The sequence below is a fragment of the Pteropus medius genome, unplaced genomic scaffold (genome assembly GCF_902729225.1).
Source record: "Pteropus medius unplaced genomic scaffold, Ma_sr-lr_union100, whole genome shotgun sequence".
Classification (NCBI taxonomy): Eukaryota; Metazoa; Chordata; class Mammalia; order Chiroptera; family Pteropodidae; genus Pteropus; species Pteropus medius.
This window is the reverse complement of record NW_024344372.1, coordinates 626239-648205: the sequence shown is the minus strand read 5'-3', so window position 1 is coordinate 648205 and position 21967 is coordinate 626239. Positions and strand designations below refer to the sequence as shown.

At 39.2% G+C, this 21967-nt stretch overlaps 1 protein-coding gene across 6 annotated transcripts in view; it reads left to right on the top strand.

Annotated features, from left to right (window-relative positions):
• AFF2 (ALF transcription elongation factor 2) overlaps window positions 1-21967 on the top strand; it is a 451889-nt gene that overhangs the window by 138176 nt on the left and 291746 nt on the right. For 4 of the 6 annotated variants that reach the window (XM_039870568.1, XM_039870566.1, XM_039870569.1 and 1 more), the window contains exons 2-3: window positions 6781-6901; window positions 16047-16898. In XM_039870568.1, coding sequence (XP_039726502.1) covers window positions 6781-6901; window positions 16047-16898 — 973 coding nt within the window. Of the gene's footprint in view, window positions 1-6780; window positions 6914-16046; window positions 16899-21967 lie in introns of all 6 variants that reach the window. The other 2 variants (XM_039870567.1, XM_039870565.1) reach the window with 1 other exon arrangement.

Genomic DNA, 21967 nt, shown 5'->3' with positions numbered 1-21967 from the left:
ACCTATTAATGTGAGAAGCCATTAGCAGCTGTATGCACTATCATATTTCATCTTTACACCAACTGCGTGGAGAGGGAAGAGGAAGATTATTTCTATTTTGCAAATAAGGAAACCGAGGCTTAGAAACATAAAGCAATTTATAAATGTTCAAGCACCTTGTAAGTAAGAGAGCCCCAGCCCAGATCGGATTCTGGATACTGTCATTTCTGGACACACTGCAAAATTCTTTAGAAACAGCAGAACCTGTTTATTGGTTGCTGTCAGGTTAAGTTTTTACTAGGTTTTTACAATTCCTAGATGTATTCAATTATCTTTGCAGAGTGAGCGTTTGGTATTTGTTAGAGGTATTACATCAATTGGGCTGTTTGGTAGGCTAGTCAAAATAATTTTGTCTTCATCCTAAGCCAGTTTTTTAAGGTCTTCCTCCCAATGTCAGCATTTGACATTACTGTATGTGACTTAGAATCCACAGACCTTTCCCTTAAGGAGTAAAAAGTCTAATGAGAGAAATAGAGAACCCCAGTTAAAGAAATAAAAACTCACAAGACTGAACCCGCTCAATGGGCATGGTATAATGTAGGACCAGGAATACCTATACAATGGACTATCATTCAGCCACACAAAGGAATGAAGTACTGATCCATGCTACAGTGTGGATGAACCTTGTAACCATGCTAAATGAAAGAAGTCAGGCACAAAAAAGAGCCCATATTGTATAATTCCACATATATGAAATATCCAGAATAACCAGATTCTTTCAGAGAAAAAGTAGATTAGGAGTTGCTTCGGGCTGGGTTGGATGGTAGGATTAAGGGAAGGGGTGATAACTAAAGGGTACACAGCTTCTTTTGGGGATGATGAAAATATTCTGAAATTATATCATGGTAATTAATGTGCAAAACTGTAAATAAATATAGTGAAAACCACTGAACTATGGGATCGTACGCTTTAAATGGGTGAGTTCAATGGTATGTGAATTACATCTCAATAAAGCTGTTATAATTAAAAAAAAGAGAAATAGTGTAGAGAACAGAAGGGAAACGGGGTAGGTGAGACAGAAAAAAGACAAGAGGGCTGGTTCTTGGAATGTCTGTCTGACCTCACTGGAGGATGATTTGACAAAGTTAGTGGCTGAGCTGAATCTTCGCTTCCGTTTTCAGAACTGAAGGGAATTGGGGTATCCCCAAGTTACCCCTATAGGAGAATGTTAAGCCTGTTTCCCGGCAGGACTTATGGAATATTGGTGTATTCATTGTTTTAAAAAGCATGAATTTAAGGGAACTCTAAGAATAAGCACTGGCCCATTTCCCCAAGACCTAAAGAAATTGGCATGGCCAACTGGGCAGCTGACAGATGTGTAGAGTAAATGTCTTGTGTGTTTTCTTTCCTTTTTGTTTCTATCTTTGTTTTTCTTTTAAACAAGAGCCATTGTCAGTGCTGAAAAGATTGGTATATACAGAGGGCTCTTCAAGTCCTGCTTTCAAATATCATTTAGAGGTTCTACTGATTTTAGAAATTCCTTTCAAGGCCATGTTCACATCTCCAATCCAAGGTTCTTGTGCGTTTTTCCTAACATGTCAAATAATTATGGCCCGTTTTTACCTTTTAAAAAATGTTTTGAATTTAGCACTTATTTAAGTGCTCAGGGATATTAGCAGATAAAATAAGTATATAACTTGGGAGTGATTTCAAAGATATAGAATAGCAGAGCTTCTCTTTATTAACTAATAGAGATTAGGTCAGTGTTAGTAAATCTAGATATTGAAAAAAGGTGCCACTTGGAACTCTGGAAGATGTAGTAAGTATAAATATCTACAAATTTTATAGAAGGCAGAAATTCATTCAGTAGAACCATAAGGAAAGACTTATAGCTTGTTTGTCCCTTGGGTGGATTAAATATGTATTTTTATGCTTTTCTGAAGATAGTAGCCAAAATAAAGGTATTTTAGTGTCAGTTGGATTAGAAAAACAAGTGAGATTGAATTATTTACCTTCATGTACATCATTACAATAAATCTGTATTAGTTAGCAGTATTATAAGGCAAACTTGTCATTTTAAAATATTGGTATTTTTTTAATACTTCCCCAACTAGCTTTGTAAAATAACCTAATTAAGTAAACAATGATCATTAAACTTCATAAAATATACAAACTGAATGGATTTAAACTGGGTTTTATTCTCCCTCACTCAGCTTCTCCCCACAGATGTAGTTAATTTTTACAATCCCTTTAGGGTCTGTACATTTTGGTGTGAAGAAACTAATGGTTTTTCTATACTCGAATCCAAATTAAATTCCTCCAGTTTTTCCCTACTGGCAATTTCTAATAAAATACAGTCCTAAGGAAAGTTGACCAACGGGGTGCAAATGAGACAAATATTTATTCTTGAGTGTGATAGAAACATGGGAGGAAGTAGGGACAAACCATGGGGCATTAGAAAGAGAACTAGTTTGGAGACCGGGAGACTTGGGTTCCTGCCTCCTCATTCTGCCACCAACCTGCTGTGATGCCCATTACCTTTCTCAGCTCAATTTCCTCATCCGAAGGGACCAGAACTCGATGACTGTTAAAATCTCTTCCTGCTCCAACAGTCCCTGTTCTGAAAGACTAGGCTGCATTGTCAACCTGGGCGTGCTACCACTGTGAGCTAATGAAGATGGCATAATGAGACCTTCTTAATCTCAGTGAAGCTATGCATGACCTTGGTTTTATCGTCCATGAATGCACCTGTGGCTTCTAATGATGAAAATGGGAGTCACCTGTGTACAAGATCAGGTTTAAGGAAAAGGACTGGAGAGTATCTGAGAAAAGGAGAAAACAGGAAGAAATCGCTTGGGCTTGAAGATCGAAGAGACACAGGTTCCTATCTTCCTTTGCCATTACCTTGATGAGGGCTTGAGACAGCTCCTCTCCATTCAGGGGGGCTTTGTTTCCTCCTGTGTTAACAAGGGCAGTTCCTCTGTCACTGGAAGCCAGGCAAACAGGCAGGTAGCTGAAATCAGAGCTGACATAAAAGCCCCATTCTGGAGGGAAGCTTCTCAGCATCATGCTTTGCGTTGGAGTAAGAATACAGTCCCATCTCATTTGCTTGCACTTCACCTTATTGTGCTTTACTGATGTTGTGTTTTTCACGAATTGAAGGCAAGACACTCTACCAGCAAAAAGATCACAACTTGCTTTATTGTGATACCCGCTTTATTGCAGTGGTCTAGAACCAAACCCGCAATATCTCTGAGGTATGGCTATGGTTAAGTGGAACTTGTGCTTTCTGTCCTTTTTCTATCAGCTAGGGCAGATGTCAGCAAAGCAGAGATTCCAAAAAGATAGGCTCTAGAGAAAAAAAGCAAAGACCTTTGGTTAATTAAGAGTAAATTGAGTTTTGACTGTTCAGGGGTCTTTATATCACCATAACATGATAATATTTGTTATATTTGGGAGAAAAGATGTTGGAAGAACATCCTAATTTGCTGAGTGGAGAGACCTCGAGCTGAGCTCACTATAACTGGGTTTTCAAATTGGTGGGACCAATTCACCCCATCTTCATCAGTGTGAATAAACTTGAATTATTTAGACAAATAATATGATTAAGTCAGATTTCTGGCTTGAGCATTTCTTCATGGACTGTGGAGCCTGTTTTTATTTTTTTTCCTTTGGAAGACAAGCCTGGGGGTATAAAGGTACATCAGATCATCAGGGGACAGACATATGCTTTCCTGTGGCCTCTGCAGGGTTCACAGGTTCAAACACAACCTGCCTGAATCATAAGAACTTTTAATTGAGTAGATAAAGAGGTCTTCATAATTATAAACTGCAGTAGGTATAACAAGAGGCTAAATACATAGCTGTGGTTTTAATTAGCTGGTGCTTCAAATTAGTAATTTTAGTTCCAATCAGAAATCCGTGATGTTCTACACTTTGAAAACCTCATGTAGTTCATTCCTCATTATACCTCGCCATGTGAAGCTTTCAATACAACACCATGCTGAGCAAAAAAGGAAAAAGTTGGAGAGATTTGGTTGCCTTCCAAAAGCAGTGCAACTCGATGGAGATTAAATTCATTCTTGCCAGGGATATGAGAATTAACTGTTCTTTGTTATATGTGTTAAAAAATGCAGCAGGCAGTTTTCTTGCAACAGATAACACCCATGTGCACACTCAATCTGCTATTCAGATTTTCGTCTGGAATTTGGTAGCTAATGAACTGATGCAAAATGCAGCCAAGAGCCTCGGAACAGATCAACTCCAGGTCGAAAGCACCGAAAAGTTCTGAGACTGCTGGCCACTTGAAGGGTTGTCATGCAAGTTGAAGCACTTTTCCGTTTCTTCTCCCTTTTTGCCTTCGGGGTTTTAATTATATCTTTCCCTTAGAGGAGAGGGAAGGTAGTTTGCAAAGCCAAGAGACCAAAGTACTTTGGTTCTCTTCATGGGGGAATTAAACATGATCGATGGGACTGTCTTCTGGGCTGTCGGGCGCATGGAATGAACAGATAGCTGGGAAACTGACATCTTGCTTGCGTTTCTCAGAAGCAGGAGAATTTGGCTCTCGGTTCTGTGTTGAGAATCATCTGCTATGTAAGGCAAAGAAGTTGTGTCTGTCTCCTTTGCAACAAACCCTCCTTCCGCCCTGACTAAATATTGCTTTGACTTGGTCCTCCACCTCCACCCCCGACACCCTATCTTTCTTTTGTTTTGACAAATTGATGATGGGCTTGGGTTACATACAGCCAATGTGTGGTGCTGAGGTCAAGTCTCATGCTCCACACCCTGTGGTCTGAAGATATTACTATGCCTGGCTGATCCCACATCGGCTTCCAACACAGACGTTGTGACACATGGCAGCTATCAGGGGTTCTGATCTAAACTTGCAAACAGAAATAAGAGAGGATGCTAGCAAACATAATACCTGTGGATGGCATTTGAGACGACCAACGATAGGCCGACTTCCAATATCTGGACTTGGCATCTTTCTGGCATTGTTCATGTTATGAAAGCATAATGCATATTTAAACATCCTATAAATATTGCCACTATTTTTAAAATGGAGAAATGAAGTGTTGTATATCCAGAAGATGAGACTATCCAAGTGGCTTTGGATTTGTCAGTTCAAGGATTTCTCTGGAGAAAGGTGGATGACTAAGAGTACTGGCATCTTCCTCTTCATGTATATTGATATCTAGTTATGGTGCCATGGAAATTTCATGCTCTGTGCTCTTACTTTGTAAATTAAAGTTATGATAGTCATGAGCAAACTGGGCTACCACTGATAGGCAGTAGGTTTAGGATGTACTCAAAACCTGTCAACTGTACTATTATATCAGTATATCTCTCATAATTTCTTTAGCTATTATGTTCATTTGCATGTCAATTATCTAATTAAGTCTTAATATAGCAGTATTAACATGGTGAAGGGAAGCAACATTTATATAACACCTGCTAGGCATTTTACGTACATTCATATAATTTAAGTCTGCTCAGCATATATGTACTCGCTTTGGGTAAGATTACAATCAAAAGCAGGGGGAGAAAAACCAATGAACAAAATAAAATCTACTGCTGTAAGACTTACAGATGACAGTTTAATATGTGTAGTCTTGCATGATGAAGAAAATAATTGTTCTAAAAAGAAAGCATTCCATTCTATAAAACCCAAAGGCCCCAAATATATCTTAGATACCGTCTGGAAGCTTTGTGTTGATCTTCCAATGGGAAAGCCTGAAATGCTATGAGTGCCAGAGTTACACGTGTTTGTAAACCATTTGTGTGTTAAAGTCATTCAAGGCTTTTGATATTTCCTTTCATCGTTAGTAGTTTGTTATTAAAGCCAGACCCCCTTCTTTGGGAAAAGTTTCTAAAAAAGGCTTTGTCATCCATGATGCAAACTGTGAGAAGACCAAAACAACAACAGCAACCAAAACGAGTGTGAGCGATTGAGTGATTTGTATTTTAATTTAATTTTAAAATTTTCAAGGATTTTTATTACAATATAGCCAACGCACAATATTGTGTTAGTTTCAGGTGTACACCATAGTTATTTGACATTTATATACCTAAAGATGTGATCGCCATAAGTCCAGCAAACCATCCGACACCATACAGCACTATCACAGTATTATCAACTATATTCCCGATGACTCATTTGTTTTATACCTGAAATTTTGAACCTCTCATTCCCCTTCATCTTTCCCCTCCTTTATTGATTTTTCAATTACAGTTGACATTCGCTATTATTTTATGTTAGTTCCAGGTGAGTGATTTGTTTTTTTGTGGACTTCCAAAAATGTCCTTAAACTCTCCTGTGATTTCATTACAACAGGCTAACTTTAACTGTGGGCTCAGGACAGAATTCCAGTTTATCTGCGACAGCAGATTTGGTCATTCCTTAGGATTTCGTGACATCTGTGAATTCTGAGCCCGATGCAGTTGACAACATGATGTTATTCGAATTTGAATTCAGTACCTTTCTCTACAGTGGACTGATATGGGGGAGCCTGAAATTGCCTGTAGTAATCAAGCAAGGGCAAGGCAAGATGATTTGGCCATGCTTAGATGGCCATACATACAAATTGTAATAAGTGATTTTCTGTTTCTTCTGTATTCTGAAGAACTGGTCAGGATGTGAAACCCACTGGGAGTAAAGAAAAGGATCCTCTGCTCTCTGTGCAGTATCAGTGCGGGTAGCCTTGACTTGTATTTTTTTTCTTATTGATAACAAGGGAGATCTCAATGACTTACATGACTAATTAACCTGTTTCTCCTTTTGTCTTTTTCCTTTCATATCAGTCACTATGAACAGGACCGTAGTGCGCTTAAAAAAAGGGAATGGGAGCGGAGGAATCAAGAAGTCCAGCAAGAAGATGATCTCTTTTCTTCGGGCTTTGATCTTTTTGGGGAGCCCTACAAGGTAGCTGAATATGTATGTCATTTATCTTTCTGGGAAATGGTTGCTTGTTACAGTTTTGAACCCATCAGTCAATATTTAATCTATTTTTAAAGCACCAAAATCATTACCAGGAGAATCTATTTTACGAATGAAGTATATACACATACACTGCACTGGGGGCAATGGCAAGTGTCTGAGGAAGTCTTCAGAGACAGAATCTGTCTTCTCTGGTGAGCACAGTAAGATTTGAAAGGGACGCGGGAGACTTCCTGTCTCTGAAGAGTTCTTTCCTGCCCAGCACTTCCTACAGCAAAGAATGTCCTCTTGACACTTTCTCCCACTTTGATGATCAGCAAGGCATCTCCTGAAGACTTCATCAGAATGCCAATGGATATGCCTATTTCTCCTCCCAATAAGTGCCATCCATTGCAAGGCCCTTGCTTTCCTTTTCCATTTTAGTTTGTTTGCAGCTGTTCAGTGGGTTGAGTGCTTTTTGGAAATTTCCATTCTAGGAGAAAGGGAAAACCAATCATTTTTCCCTGGTGGTTAATAATCATGGATTAGGAGGCTGCCTCAACCAAGGCAGGTAGCATAGCTAGGGTGATTTCCTAGTGGTATTCTGGCTAGTATGTAGCTCCAATAATGATCATGTTGCTATGTCTACAAGTATTGGTTTTGCAAAGACGTCCTCTGAACTCTCTATTTCGGATGGAGGCTGGGGGAAGGATCTTGTTAAATTGCTGGCAGCTGGTTGGTTTTTATTGAAATTTCATAGCAGTGTAATTTTCTGTAATGAAACAAAAACTATGTAAGAGGTAAAACAAAAATAGAGACTATTTTAAAGAGTTGTGATTTTAGAAGAGCACCACTTAGGGGACAGTGACTTCTGGAAAAGAAAAATTCTTACTGAGGACCACATAGGCACAAATACTACTTTGGGATAGAGAGGCAGTTGTTTGAATTGGTGACTAGTGAGAACAGAGTTCTGCTGCCTTGTTCGGAATAACTAAGCAGCTCTTCATCGAGACACTCAGTTGTTTGCAAGTTTGATAAGTCCAATAAAGAGACTTAGGTCACCTGAACTACTGGTTTTCAATTTCTCAATAATAGTATAATTCTTAAAAAAGCAATTTTTCTGTCTCAATTGAGTTCATTTGTATATTACCTTTGAATGTGTGTATTTAGAGATATTATTAGTTTAACAAGCATTTATTGAAGGTCCACTATGTGCTAATCTCATCTTAGACTAGTTTACAAAGGGGAATAGGATATGCTCCTTGCCTTCAGGAATTCCTTGTTCAGTTGCAGAGATCATCCTGAATGAGTGAGGGCATGACTGCTTGGTTACTGCTAGAGAGATAGACAGGGGAAAGATAAGTGAAGCCTTTGTAACCCATACCAAGGAGTTTCGAACGATTCTGTACATAAAGAGAAATTATTGCAAGTTTTTAAGTCAGGGCATGGCCGAGATAGACAAAGAATTTAAAAAGATAATGTTGAAAGTATGGAGAAAGGGTCAGAGGGAAGGTAAACTAGAAGCGGATAAGGAAGATGTTGTAGCTGGCTAACGGCAGGCAGGATTTAAGGTAGAACAAGGAAGCTGAGATGATGGGACTGGGCATCTGATTGGATGTGGGGAGTGTGAGATAAGGATGAATGATTTTCATCCTTTTGACTTGAGAGGATGGTGGTATTAACAGGTTGTTCAGGAGCAGAGCACGGTTGGTGCTTGTAGAGAAAAAATTAATTAATTCTGTTTTGAGCATGTTAAATTTGGGATGCCAGTGGGACATCAAGGGAGAGAGATCCAGTAGGCATTGGATATATGGATCTGGAGCTAATGAGAATGGTCAAGAGAAAGAAAGTGAGCTGTTACTGTATGGTAGCAATGGAAGCAGTGAGAATGGATATTATCACTGAGTCAGATTACTGAGTAAGAAGGACAGATAATCTTGGCGAGTAGGAACATTAAAGGGGTAAAATAGGTGGTAAAAGCAGAGACCAGGAAAGGAAACTAAAAAGCAGTGAATGATCAGAGAAGTAGAAAGAGCACTAGGAGAGAATCATTTAATAGAAATCAAAGGAAAAAGGGATTTATGCAAAAGAGATTTACTAGTTACATGTGTCACATAGATCTAGGATGGAAAGTGACTGTTGGATTTGACAGTTAAGGGGTAATTAGTGACTTCGGGGAGAGTTGTTTTATTTGCTGATGGTGGTGGTCATTGTGGGAAGCCAAACTGCCAGGGTAAATGAGAAGTAGTAAAATAAAGAGAGGCAGTGAATGTGGACTTGATCTTGCAGAGAGATTTTGTTTGAATGGAGGAAGAAAGAAAGCTAAATTAGAATGCAAGGGGAGAAATTATATGGAAAGAAGCTTTTTTTTAAAGTGAAAGAAACTCGAACATGTTTAGAGATTGATGAGAAGGAACCAATGTCAATGGAGAAAGAGAGGGTGAAGATACAGGAGAAAGAGCTGAGGGGAAGTAGAGCAAGATCCCAGAGGAGATGAGAAAATACAAAATCAAGAGCATGTGAAGAGTGATAAGCCATGAGAAGGAAGATGGGAATGGAATTATTGGGACGAGAACAAAGTAGAAGAGTGGAAGGAAGATGGGGGCAAGGCAAGAAGTCATGGCTTCCATTTCCTCCAGAAAATGGAAGAGAAGTCAAAGGATGATAGATACCTCACCCCTTCTTGAGAGAAAGGTACAGCCAGATGAGTTTCACATCTTTTTCTTGGATAGGTTAGAAAAAATGAGCTTTACTCCAAGGGCTCATTTCTAAAATTTCAATATCTATTCATACTCAACACTATTCTGAAGCGTAGAATCCTTGGTTTATTTCTCATTTATAATTTCCAGTCCTGTTCAATTAATGGTCTTGTACTTTTAAGGTAAATGCTGTTTTTTGTTGACAAGGACTGTTATATAGATACATAGTTATTTTTAGATGTAAGCAGTGTATTTTCGAGTAGCAATTAAAAAATCTTTTATCAACATTGTCAGAAATTCTCAAAAGCCATCTGTCTTGATATGTCAAGGGTGCATCAGATAGAGACACAGATGGGAACATTAGCCAAGTGCAGGGCCAGGCCTGTTATATAACTAGTAGCCTGCTGCATTTATGCTTCCTGGTAAGGAAGAACCTTTGTCCTTGAGTTAAGACTATGAAGGAAAGGAATGATGTGAACAGTTGATGACCTAGTAATTCTCTTTGTTTTACCATTGCTTTGATGATCAGCTGCCATTTTGTGCTACGTCCATGTTCAGGGTTCCTTGGGTGATCCTTGGAGAGTACGCCTCTCCTTTCCCCCCTATTATGATACTATAATTGATTTGCACCTCCAAAAGCTCCCTGCATTTGGACTGGTGTGGACACGTTTGGAGTAGCTTGACATGCCCTCGGCAATGCAGTTCTAGAGCTGGCCAATGATCTACTGAGAGAGATGAAGGCACACCACAGCTCTTCCTTAGGGTTGTGCTGGGGATGCGTATTAAATTAAAAATCGAAATTCCCGGTGGTGGATCAAGACTTGCAGGAAACTTCTTGCCACCCTAAAGCCTAAAACATGGCTTGATCACTTGTCCAACAGTGTCAGTGGTAATAAACTAGCCAATGAACACCAATCCCCAGGACCCACTGCCTTTTCTTGGCAGAAAGAAGAAATGATGATCTTGTGTGTTCCATGTCTTTCCTTTACTTGCTTCGCCTCTACCACTCCTAGAATGGAAGGAGTGGTAACCACTCCTAGAGTTGGTTGGTGGGTCACTTCTCCGTGTGGATGCTTTGTCGCATACACCTTTCAAATCTGAGTTTGTGCTATGCTGTTGAAAAGGATGTCTTTAAAGGCGCTTGAAAACTGTGGCGTGTCTGGGTTAGTGTAGAAAGATTGGGAAAGATGAGGAACTGGGATGTATCAGGCGCCTGCTGTGTGTCAGGTGCTGTGATGGAGCTTTATATATGTGCTAGTTCGGTCCTTACAACGACTGAAGTAGGCATCTCCCCCATGTTTCCCATGAGGAATTTGAGAGAAGTACTGGCTTCTCTGAAGCTTCTTATCCATGTAAGTGATGAATGTGGACCCAGTTCTGTGTGATCCTGTATCCATAACAGGAAGCTGTTTATAGCTTCCAACAAGAAGTCAAAAGATCCTGATAAGCTTACCTCCCATGTGACTTTGGGGAAGAAACTACATTTCTCTGACCTATAGTTTCCTCCTCTCTGAAGTAAATAATAATACCCAACGGTAGAAATAATGACTGATAACAATAAGAACAAACTTATAGTTTTTCACAGCTCAGCAAGAATGAGGAAACTGAGACACAGAGGGTCAAGTGGCCTTCCCAAGGCCATTTAGGTCAGGGCGGGTAGAAGCCAGATCAAATCAAACAATTCGGGAACTCTTGCCTTGAAATCTGTAAAGTGCTGTACAAATTCAAGGTATTATTGTTATTATAATTAAAGAAATAAAGAGCAACCTACAGCTTAGAGAGATTAACTAAAAATATTAGAATTAGAAAAAAAAAGACTTACTAAATCATATACATTAGCTATAATGAAATAAAAGGAAAAAATGAACCTCAAAACGTAAGTTATTTTGCCACCCTTATTAGAAAGAAGTACTATGGTACAATAGCCTTCTAGCACATTAGTCTTGCAATGAAATTATACTACTGATTTGTAGATAGCATTAGAAGCAAACTGAGGCAACTTTGCATTTCCTGAAGTAATGAGAGGCAAAAAGCTTAAATGAATGAGCGCTGTTAGTCGTGAGCCACAAACCAGACATGCAATTTATGCCTGAAAATACTTGCAAAATGCTTTTCCTTGATGATGGAGCAATTGTGATTACTTAGAAAATAATGGCTGGAGAGGTTACCTTTAAGGAATCAACCAATTATCTAGAAGGAAAGTAAAGAATTGGCCAAATTGAAAGAAGCCTATAATTGATTGAAATGGCTAGATTTCATTTTTGCCATTTTTATAATGTTCAATCAAGACCGCCCAGAATACTTTGCTCCTCAATAGGATTACTTAGACTCTGGAGGGTGAAAAAGAACCTTTAGTGCGAATCAAGAGTTGCTATAGTGTATGAGAGTACATTGGTTAGCTGGACATAAATGTATTTCAGGCCTCGTTAGGTTTTCTATCCAGTGGATCTCATATCTATACCTTGGGAAATTTAAAAACTGGTTGACGCTTCCCCACCTCCAATGGTGGGAAGACAGAGACTTGATTCTGGCAATTCTGACTGTACCATTAATTATTGGACATTGTCAAATGATGGACTTCTTAAGGCCATGTGTCTGTGTGTCCTCCATGCCTAACCTTGCCTTATGGGTATTTTGAATGTACCAGTACATGTCTTAAGAATGATGATGGTAATTCTTATTTGTAGCACAGCAAATCTGTTATGCAAAGCATATGGATCTCACTTCAATGAGCATCACAGAAAACATCGCCCATGAACTCAACCTTGAACTGTCTATGCAATTCCAATAAGAAGTCCCTCTGAGACAGTTCCTCTGTGAGGAAACTAGTCTAAAGAAGTTGACATCCCTCCATTTGTCCAGATTATCCCAGCTCCATTCCTACGACATTAGTGCACAGGAAAGCCCCACACTTGGAGCTATTAGCCGAGCCCTCTAATGTCACATGCATACATGGCTTCTCTGATTACACTTTAGTGCAATGCTCTTGCTTTTTAGTCATCCTAAGGAAAAGCCACATGAAGAACATCTTTGCATTGTCTGTAAAATTGGTGCTGGGAAATTGTTTTATTGTTCAAAGTTCCTTGTAATGGAATCAATGGGAGGAATTCCTTTTTCACATTTTAGTGTCCAGTAATCATTTGTCTCATTTAATGAATTAGGCTATGCTTCCTTCCATCAGACAAAGAGCATTCTGTAAGCTGTGAGCTTTCCCTTGTTGCCTTATCTACCAAGAAGCTCAAAGTTCAACTTAATGTTCAGTCATAGTAACCAACTTTGCTTGACTTCTGCTCTCCTATGTGTGTACCTTTTACAAACAGCCATTGCAAATCTTTTATTTCTATATAGGCAGGATATGAATTATAATTTGATTCTGTTCAATTCAGCAACAATTTATTGAGTACCTAATATGCACCATACATGGTGGTAAGACTTGAAGATAGAAAGATGAATAAATAAAGTGGTCTCTGACCTTTCAGAGCTCATAGTTCCATTCAAGAAAAGAAATCATAACTGTACTATATTCTATATAGCAGAAGGTTGATTTTCTAGACTTATTTAGACAAGTTTCAATTTTCCTCTAAATTTACTCATGTAGACACAGTTTTAGACATTTGCCCATTTAGAACTTCTAATTTCTAGCATATTTAAAAACCTAGAGATGGAAAAATAATCTAAGCATGTATCATAAACCCAGATCATTATAACAGTAGACATAAATGAAGACTCTCTCCATCGAAGTAATGATGAGCATGCCCCTTCCATTTACTGCTGAATAGGAACAGGGATGTGGTTAGCTTGCTTGCAAGCAAATGGGCCTAGATGTTCTTGAGTCCTGATGAGATTGGCTTAGACAGAGTGTGTTACTACTTTGAGGTATTGTGTTAGTCTCTGTGACATTGTGGGATAAGGTTCCGATTCTGTAGAACTCTGTTTCAATGACAGTTCAATGAACTTTTGATGAAAGTCAAGTACACTTCCAAAGAAAGTTCAATAAATTGAACTTTGACTTTCCTGATAGCTAAAGCCCAAAGGAAAAACTCATAGGTTATAGAATTCTCTGTCTGATGGGAAGAAGCATATCCTAACTTATTGAATGAGACAATGTAAAATGAAGGCATTTAAAATAGAAAATGAAATGGTGTTGTTTCCCCTCGTTGGGTCAGATCCTTGAAGGTAGCCAAATATTCGTGTTCATTAGGCAATCATCTGACCCTAGAGGTAAATTGTTTGAAGGGCCAGAATAACCCCTTGCATCGAATTCTCACTGGGCTTTCAGCTCAATGAAATCTCTTTGTTCTGAATTTAGGGACTGAATAGAGAGACTGGTTTTGGCTGCTGCCCAAATGGTTCATTGTTCAACTCTGCTGAAGAGGGGATGCTATATACAAAGAGTTTATTCTTGCCTTAGCTCAAAAGTAATTTCTGCCATTAAAACTGACAAACCTAGGGCCTTTTGGGAATAAAAGTGATTGCTACCCATCTTTATTAAATGTGCCTTTCAAATATACTTCTGAAAATGGAGCGATTATTCAGCTGAGGATTATATAGAATGTTAATTGTTTAATCACTACTTCAGCACCAAAGTTGCTTGTAATGTGATATAGGATGTTCTTGAGGATAATAAAACTAAATTGACATGTATTTATTTGATTACTAAAGTTGCCCATCCCCCACAGACCACCCTTTGCATATATTTGGCATACTTAAAAAAAAATCTTTCAAGTCATATACCCCTGAATGCCCTCATCTTTGGAAATGTCTGCAATGATTTAACACATGATACAAACTGAATACTGTATAAAGTATATGGGGGTCATGCCAAGGTCTCCAGTTTGAATCCTTCTCTGGTTGTTCCTTCTTGGGTATCCTCTTCTTCTCCTAGTCTCTTAAAGTTTAATGTTCGCCAGGGTTCTCTCCTGAGCCCGATCTTCTCATTCTACATTTTCTTTCCCTGGGCAATTTCATCCATTTTTGGCACTTCACTCTTCATTCATTTGCACACTCTCCCATCTTCACATACAGAGAACAGCACACAGCCATACAATGTAGGTTTAGACTGAGATACCAGACTTGGATAGGTACACTCTGTGTATGCCAGGAGACTGGGCTGTGTTAAGGGCATGTGAGAAATCTTAGATGTTAAACATGTATCTTTAGTGGAGGTTATGCCAACAGGAAGGCTGTTACCTCCTCCCCTGTGCATGGAGAGCATGCCTACGGCTCCTGGGACGTAAAGGATACATAGGGTGCTGTATTCCCTGTCTAGTGGCCTTGCTGCCACATGGCTCCATGGATGCCAGTAGCCTTATTTCATTATAAAATCTTAAGCCAGGATAGTGCTATGCACAAGGAAGTCCTTTGCCATTCTGAAGTCAATGGCTTGTTTTCATGACATCTTTAGCAGGTAAAGAGAATTATAAAAAGTAATTTTTGAAGTTGAAAAGCTGAGTTTTCATCAGAGTCTTTTCCAAGTATATAGCTCTCCACCATTTTTTAGTTTTAAAAGCTGTGCTTTCTATATTACAGAAAAACATGCAGGAATTTAATTTTTAAAAACAATCACAGGCATGTTAATAAGATGAGAATATTCTACAAAGGATGGCATAGCTGATATGTTGGTTGTCACTGGAATGATCTAGTTGCCAGCATCACTTTGAAAATCTGACCATGTTTGATCGACTTAAGCAACAGTTTAAATTCTTGAATAAATTTTTCTAAAGCATTGAAAAGACACAGGAGAGCTTGAATCACTGTTGATGAACAGTTGCATCATTTCAAAGTAAATGAGTATGAATCATCAATATGTAAACTCCGTTGCCCCCAGACTATGTAGGCAGACACCAGTAATTTATAGTCCTTTGATGAAAAAGAATTAGATTTGCTTTAGTCATAAGTTAACTCAAATAGACGTTGTTTAATCTCATGCCTTTTCTAAATGGAAAATAGTCATGATAGCACACTTTAACTGACTTCCTTATCCAATGGGCTAAGCCTTTTTAATGACATAATGCAGTGCAAAGGGCTGACGTGTCAAGAACAGCTAGAAGTCAGACATCCCTTTATAATTCCAATGATCAGTAAGCATAAATTGTTAATCTTGATGTAGAATATAACAGTTCAGCTCATCTGACCTAAAATAAGTTATCTTGCTAATAAAATTCACAAATGACATAATTTAAAACTTTCTCCCAATGAGCGTGTTTAAGGACAGGCCAGGGAGTATACAAATGTTAATCACACAGCTTATTCCAAGGGGCTGTTTCAATAGTGTTATTGATTTTTTTTTCCTTACATAGCACAAGAAAAGTATGAAATTATGTAGCAGCCTACGAATTTTAAAGAACCCTATATGCTAAGTCTACTTAAAACATCTGTTTGAAGCATTAATGTTAGGAAACGCAAACCTATTCATTCTCTCTCCTCCCACCCCCATCTTTTTGTTATTTTAGACAAACAAAGGTGACGCACTTGCCAACCGAGTCCAGAACACACTGGGAAACTATGATGAAATGAAGGATTTGTTAATTAACCATTCTAATCAGAATCACCTAGTGGGAATCCCAAAGAATTCTGTGCCCCAGACTCCCATCAACAAAAACGAACCAAGCTTTTTTCCAGAACAAAAGAACCGAATGATCCCGCCTCACCAGGATAACAACACTCACCCCTCAGCACCAATGCCTCCACCTTCCGTCGTGATACTGAATTCGACACTAATACACGGCAATAGGAAATCGAAACCCGACTGGCCACGAGATAGTCATAATGCTAGCATCATACCAGCCAGCCAGGGCAGTAGCCAGCCAAACAAAACACAGGACCAGCCCCAGGCCAGACTGGAAGATTTCTTTGTCTACCCTGCTGAAGAGCCTCAAGTTGGAGCAGTTGAAGGGTCAAACCCATCAGCCAAGGAAGACAGTAATTTCAAGTCCAGTGGAGGGGATACATTTAAAGACATCTTTCAATCCAATTCACCAGAAGAATCTGAATTTACGGTGCATGCTCCTGGGTCTCCCCTACTTGCTTCGTCTTTATTGGCTCCCAGCAGTGGCCTTTCAATTCAAAACTTCCCAGCTGGGCTTTACTGCAAAACAAGCATGGGACAGCAAAAACCAACCGCATATGTCAGACCCATGGATGGCCAGGACCAGGCACCGGACATCTCTCCAACACTGAAACCTTCCATTGAATTCGAGAACAGCTTTGGGAATCTGTCATTCGGATCCCTCTTGGATGGAAAACCCAGTGCAGCCAGTATAAAGACTAAACTGCCAAAGTTCACGATTCTCCAAACAAGTGAAGTAAGTAATTTAAAGTTTTGTTTTGTTTCTTTTATTTTTTAGTTCACTGCTCTAACCTCTATAATCAACTACTCACAAGCATCTCTTATTTACCATCCTGAGCCATAAATGAGACTCTTCGAGGTCAGAGTCTCTGAGTCTCACTCTCCAGCCACTTGTGACTTAATTGGTTAACATTCTGCAAATACAGTTAAATCTCCATGATTTGGAATGATTGAGTGAATGAAAGGTTGGAGTTAGAAAATAGCTTCAGACAATGCGTTTATAGTCTTCTGTACAGATTAATGGCGTTAGAGATTATAATGGGTCATAAGCAATATGAGGTCTATGAAAAGACTGGGTGTCACCATAGGCCTTGACTAGCCAGTAGCATATCATAAACATAAGACACAGAAGTTCCTTAAGATACAATAGTATACAAGTGTGATTTGCTGGAACCTGAAGTGGGAGGAATTCTTTAAGTGTCTTAGCTTCTTGAGTGCTTTCGGGGCTATTCCTTGGCAAGATCTGTCATCCTCTATATCCTTCAGTCTTCCCTTCTGCATAACTTTCCTCTATAGGTGCCTACATAGCCCTCTTATTCTACCTTGATTCCTTCTGTCAAAGCCAAAGGCAGTGTGCGCAACCAAAAAACACTGGGTTTATAATGACTAAATGTCCTACCCATCCTAGGAATCAATGCCTTGAAAAAGAGAAATGCTGAGGGACCAAAGCCTCTCCTAAAGGAATGAATCTCTAATGATTAGATCTCAGGCCTTATGGCCCCTGGGTGGGGGACATGTATTGGGTGCCCCTCAGATACCACCATATATTCGGCTATCTACTGCACTTCAAGCGTTTGATTGGAAGAAGCCACTGCTTTTAGATTGGATTCCCGTTACTGGAATCCTAAAAACTTGAAAAGACACAGAGGAAGAAAGTAGGTTGAAATTCTTACTCCATAGGAGTCACAGACAGTCTGTCTATGTGGTTGCAGATTTCAAGTTAGTGGTATCTGAATTAGAGAAGTCTGACCATATCTGCCCTCTGGCTTTTCTTCTTTTATTCATACTCAGCAGATACTCAGATCTCAGAGGACAATGGGAACACAAAGGAAGGGAGGACTGGGGCTGTTATTTGTATTTTCCAAATGCATGTTTTTAATATTGTTTCATTTCTGAAGAGGTTTTGCTTTTTGTATCATCATTCCTCGGGTCTTGTCAAGCTTCCTCCTAGGTATTTCCCCAGTCTGTCACCTCTTCACCCTCACTGCCTTCACGTCACCCATAAACATCTCTCACCTGGACTGCTGTGCCAGCCCCTCCTATCTGGTGTCCTTCTCTCTAGTATCACCTGTCTTCCGAACCATCCTTCATACAGGCAGATCTGACCATGTCACTCCCTGCTTTGGATTCTTCAATGTCTTCTCATTGCTTCCAAGAAAAATTCCAGATTTATTAGTCCCACATACAAAGCTCTTCACTCTCTGATTTCATACCCCATATTTCACTACTTCTCCATACACAGATGAAATCCAAGCTACCTTGAATTTCCTGTAGTTCTCTGTCATATCATGCTTTATCACACTTCCTTTTGCACCTACTGTCCCTTCAGCATACAATGCCTTTCCCTACCCTCCCTTGTCTTCCTGGTGAAGTCTTGTTTCTCTTTCAAGTCTACTCAAATTGTCACTTTCTCTGTGAAAGCTTTCCTGATTTCACCAGGCTTAATTATCAACTGCTTCTTCTGGTGCCTTATACGCACCTTGACTGGCACTTTTTTTTTTATTGTATTGTAGTTACTCATTTTTGTGTCCGTCTCTGCTACTAGACTGTGAGCTCTTTGAGAGCAAAAAATGTCTCATTCTTCACTGTATCCCAAGTGCCTAGCAAATGCCTAGCACCTAGTAGATACTCAATAAATGTTTGTTGAATGAATGAATTTCAAAAATGGTCACTCGATTCCATAAGCCATGTTAATCAAATAATATGAACAAAAGTAAACAATTGTTAGAAAATCCATCCTCAATTATATTTCTTTCATTGTACTCTGTCTACCTATGTCTTATTCTGCTCTGCTTCTGCACAGTCATTTGGAAATCCTGATCCTAGTTTCCATTGGATGACTTAATACAGGATTGTAATACATAAAACTCCCAAAGAAACCTGCTTTGAAAGAGGGGACATATAATGGGAGGTTGAGATGTGATTCCCCCCCCCACCTTGTCTTGCCCTGGTGTCTGCTGTTTTTCCCTCCTTACATGGCAGCATCATCATTCAGGGCTGATTTGGAAATAGCACTGGCCCATCAAGAGGTCTGTCAGCCTGTGTCTATACCTCATTAATGGAGTGACAGGTCACAGTTCCAGTGAGATCTACTCCTTTGTAACCCTCTCTCTTATACATTCACAACATGGCTGACCCAGATTCAGAAACAGCTTCACATTTTTGCTCGATGATCTGGCACACCAGTGAGAGGTACGTTTCCAAAGAGTCTGAGCCACCAGCTTTGGAGACAAAGATCCAAAAGACAGCCTATGTGCCCGTCAGCCTTTGGTGACAGACAATACAAAGAGACTGGTAGAGCTTCATATGAAACATGGGCGAGATGCAACAAAGTCATGAGAAGAGATCAGTGAAGAAAGTGCTTATTTTAAAATATAGTTCCCAAGGAAGAATTTGAAAGAGGGCAGAGAGAAGGTTAGGGCCCTAAAGTTGGGCGAATAAACAGACTTCGAGGGTAATGTGAAAACCAAAAATGGAAGGAAAGGAAGTGAGAGGTTAGACAGCCTAACAGAGCTTAGAAGGGCATGGATTATAATGTGAGCATACTACAGACAGGATGGAGCATTATGGAGCTTTGAACCTAATGGAGTTTGTGTGGCTATAACTTTGATGAAGTCTGAAAATTCACCCTATTAAATCTTGATGCACTTTTCAAAAGCACTTAGCATTAGAATTTAGCCCCAGTCCCCGGCGCCAAGAGTTCCAGGCATTGGGTTTCTGGGTCCCTAGTCAAAGTAGCCATCTTGATAAGTAGCAGCATTACTCTGAGTTATTACTAAAATGACTTGTCCATAGAACAATTGCAGGATTTCTTTGAGCATTTCCAACTCTTTCCCTGGCTCTAGTGACAGGAGGCTGACATGTGTTAGTGAAATGCATTCAACAGGAGTGGGGGTTGAATGACCAGAAAATAGAAAGTATTCTAAGATATGCAGATAAGCAGATAGGATTATATTTATGAGTTGAGAGATCATAAGCTATTATTAAAATGAAATGTGCATGTGCGTGTACCTGTATTTGTTTATGCGTCTATGCTTGTGTGTATAATGGGGAAATTTGAGTTATTTCCTATCCTTGAAACATTTCCCTGCTTCTTAGAATTTCTATATCAATACTAAAGATACTAGAAGTCTAACCAACTTTATTGCTAAAGGTCAGTTTTTCAACCGAAGCGTGTTTTTTAAACAAATAATTTGTTTGTTTAATAAAAACTTAATGTTAAAGAATTTATTCACATTCTAGACAAAATAACTGATGTGTTCTGCAGTTGGGCTTAGAAGAATTTTCTGGGGACTACATCTGAAAACAGTAAAAGACCTATTAATATCAAGTGGAAACTGAGGGTTGCTTGCAGATGGTATTTTATTAGGAAATGAATTTGTTAATAAATGTAGCTTTATACATGATTTCATTACAGATGGTTTTATTTTTTCATCAGGGTAAGAATCTTCTGGTGTAGATAGCTTTTCGTTTTGCTGCAATTTGTCATTAGTATTGTTTGGGAAGTAAATAATTGCATACAAATGAAAGGATCGATGACATGTATTAAAGGTCTCCATCCTATGTCAATAAGCTGTCATAAGTGCAATACTCATATATAGAGTGTCATCACCGTAAAGTTTGCTCTATAGGCTGCTCTTGACTGTGACTTAAGACTATCTGAGGCCCCAGTTGCCTCAAAACCAAGAGTGTCTTAGAAAAATTTAATGGAACTGATATGAATGATGGGATTTAACTTTAGCTTATTTTAGTGGCTAGTATTATAAACCAGCTGAAATGTTATTGCTCACATTTCTGACTGTGCCTGTTTTGTTTTATATCCTCTGTGGTGAACACTGTGGTGTCATTAGCTTTATTTATTATGAGGTAGAGAGAAAACTCAGGTCTCTTGTGTGAGAACTGCAGAGAATGCTGGAAACATACCATTCACGTGCTGGCTGTGCCCAGTTGAGCACAAAGAAACCATAGAGGCAGCTGCTTCAAAGAATGAAAGGCCATGTAGCTGTTTTGTGTAGCCCATGCTAAGCATTTTTTTATTTGATGTACATCACGGGTTTATTTTTCTTGTCTATTCTTATGGAAATAAAATAGTATCCGGTCTGTTATAACTGGCCTAATTCCCACCCATTTGGGAATGAACGGAGACACCCCTGAAAGTCCTTACACTTTCAGGGCACCGACAGAGACCTTGACCTTGACATTCATTCCATAAAAGTGGAGGATCCAGAAAGTTTTGTGGACTCTTTTTGTTTGTGCTTTTTTTTATTAATTCTTCCAACTCCTTGGCCACATTCATATTAAAATTCATTTTCCTTACCACACTCCTTCATTCTCCCTACCATCTCAACAGTGCATTTCCCTAAGCTGAATGGCCCCGATAGAATATCTGAAAAGGATAGTTAGTAATAATATAAGTAACTTCGGAAGGTTTCACAGAAAAAGAGTGAGAGAGATTTTGAACTTGACCTTAAGTACTGGGTGGAAGTACAGTAGGTGAAGAGGGGTCTGGAGGGTAGTTTATATGTGTACAAATGGGTGGAGAGAATGACATATACAAAAAAGGAAGACGAGAACATGCAAGGTATATTCTGAGAATAGCCCGGTTTGTCTGCAACTGTGGGTTCGTAGGATCACAGAGAGATAGGGCTCCAAACCAGACTCTTGAGTATCCTGAATGCCTAGGCAATGTGGCAGCCAGATTGTGATGCTGAACCTGAAGGTTTGTTTTTTCAATGGCTTCATGGGTGGTGACCTAGGAACGCTCTCAAGCTAATTGCTCTCATGAATTCTAGCAGTAATTTTTGA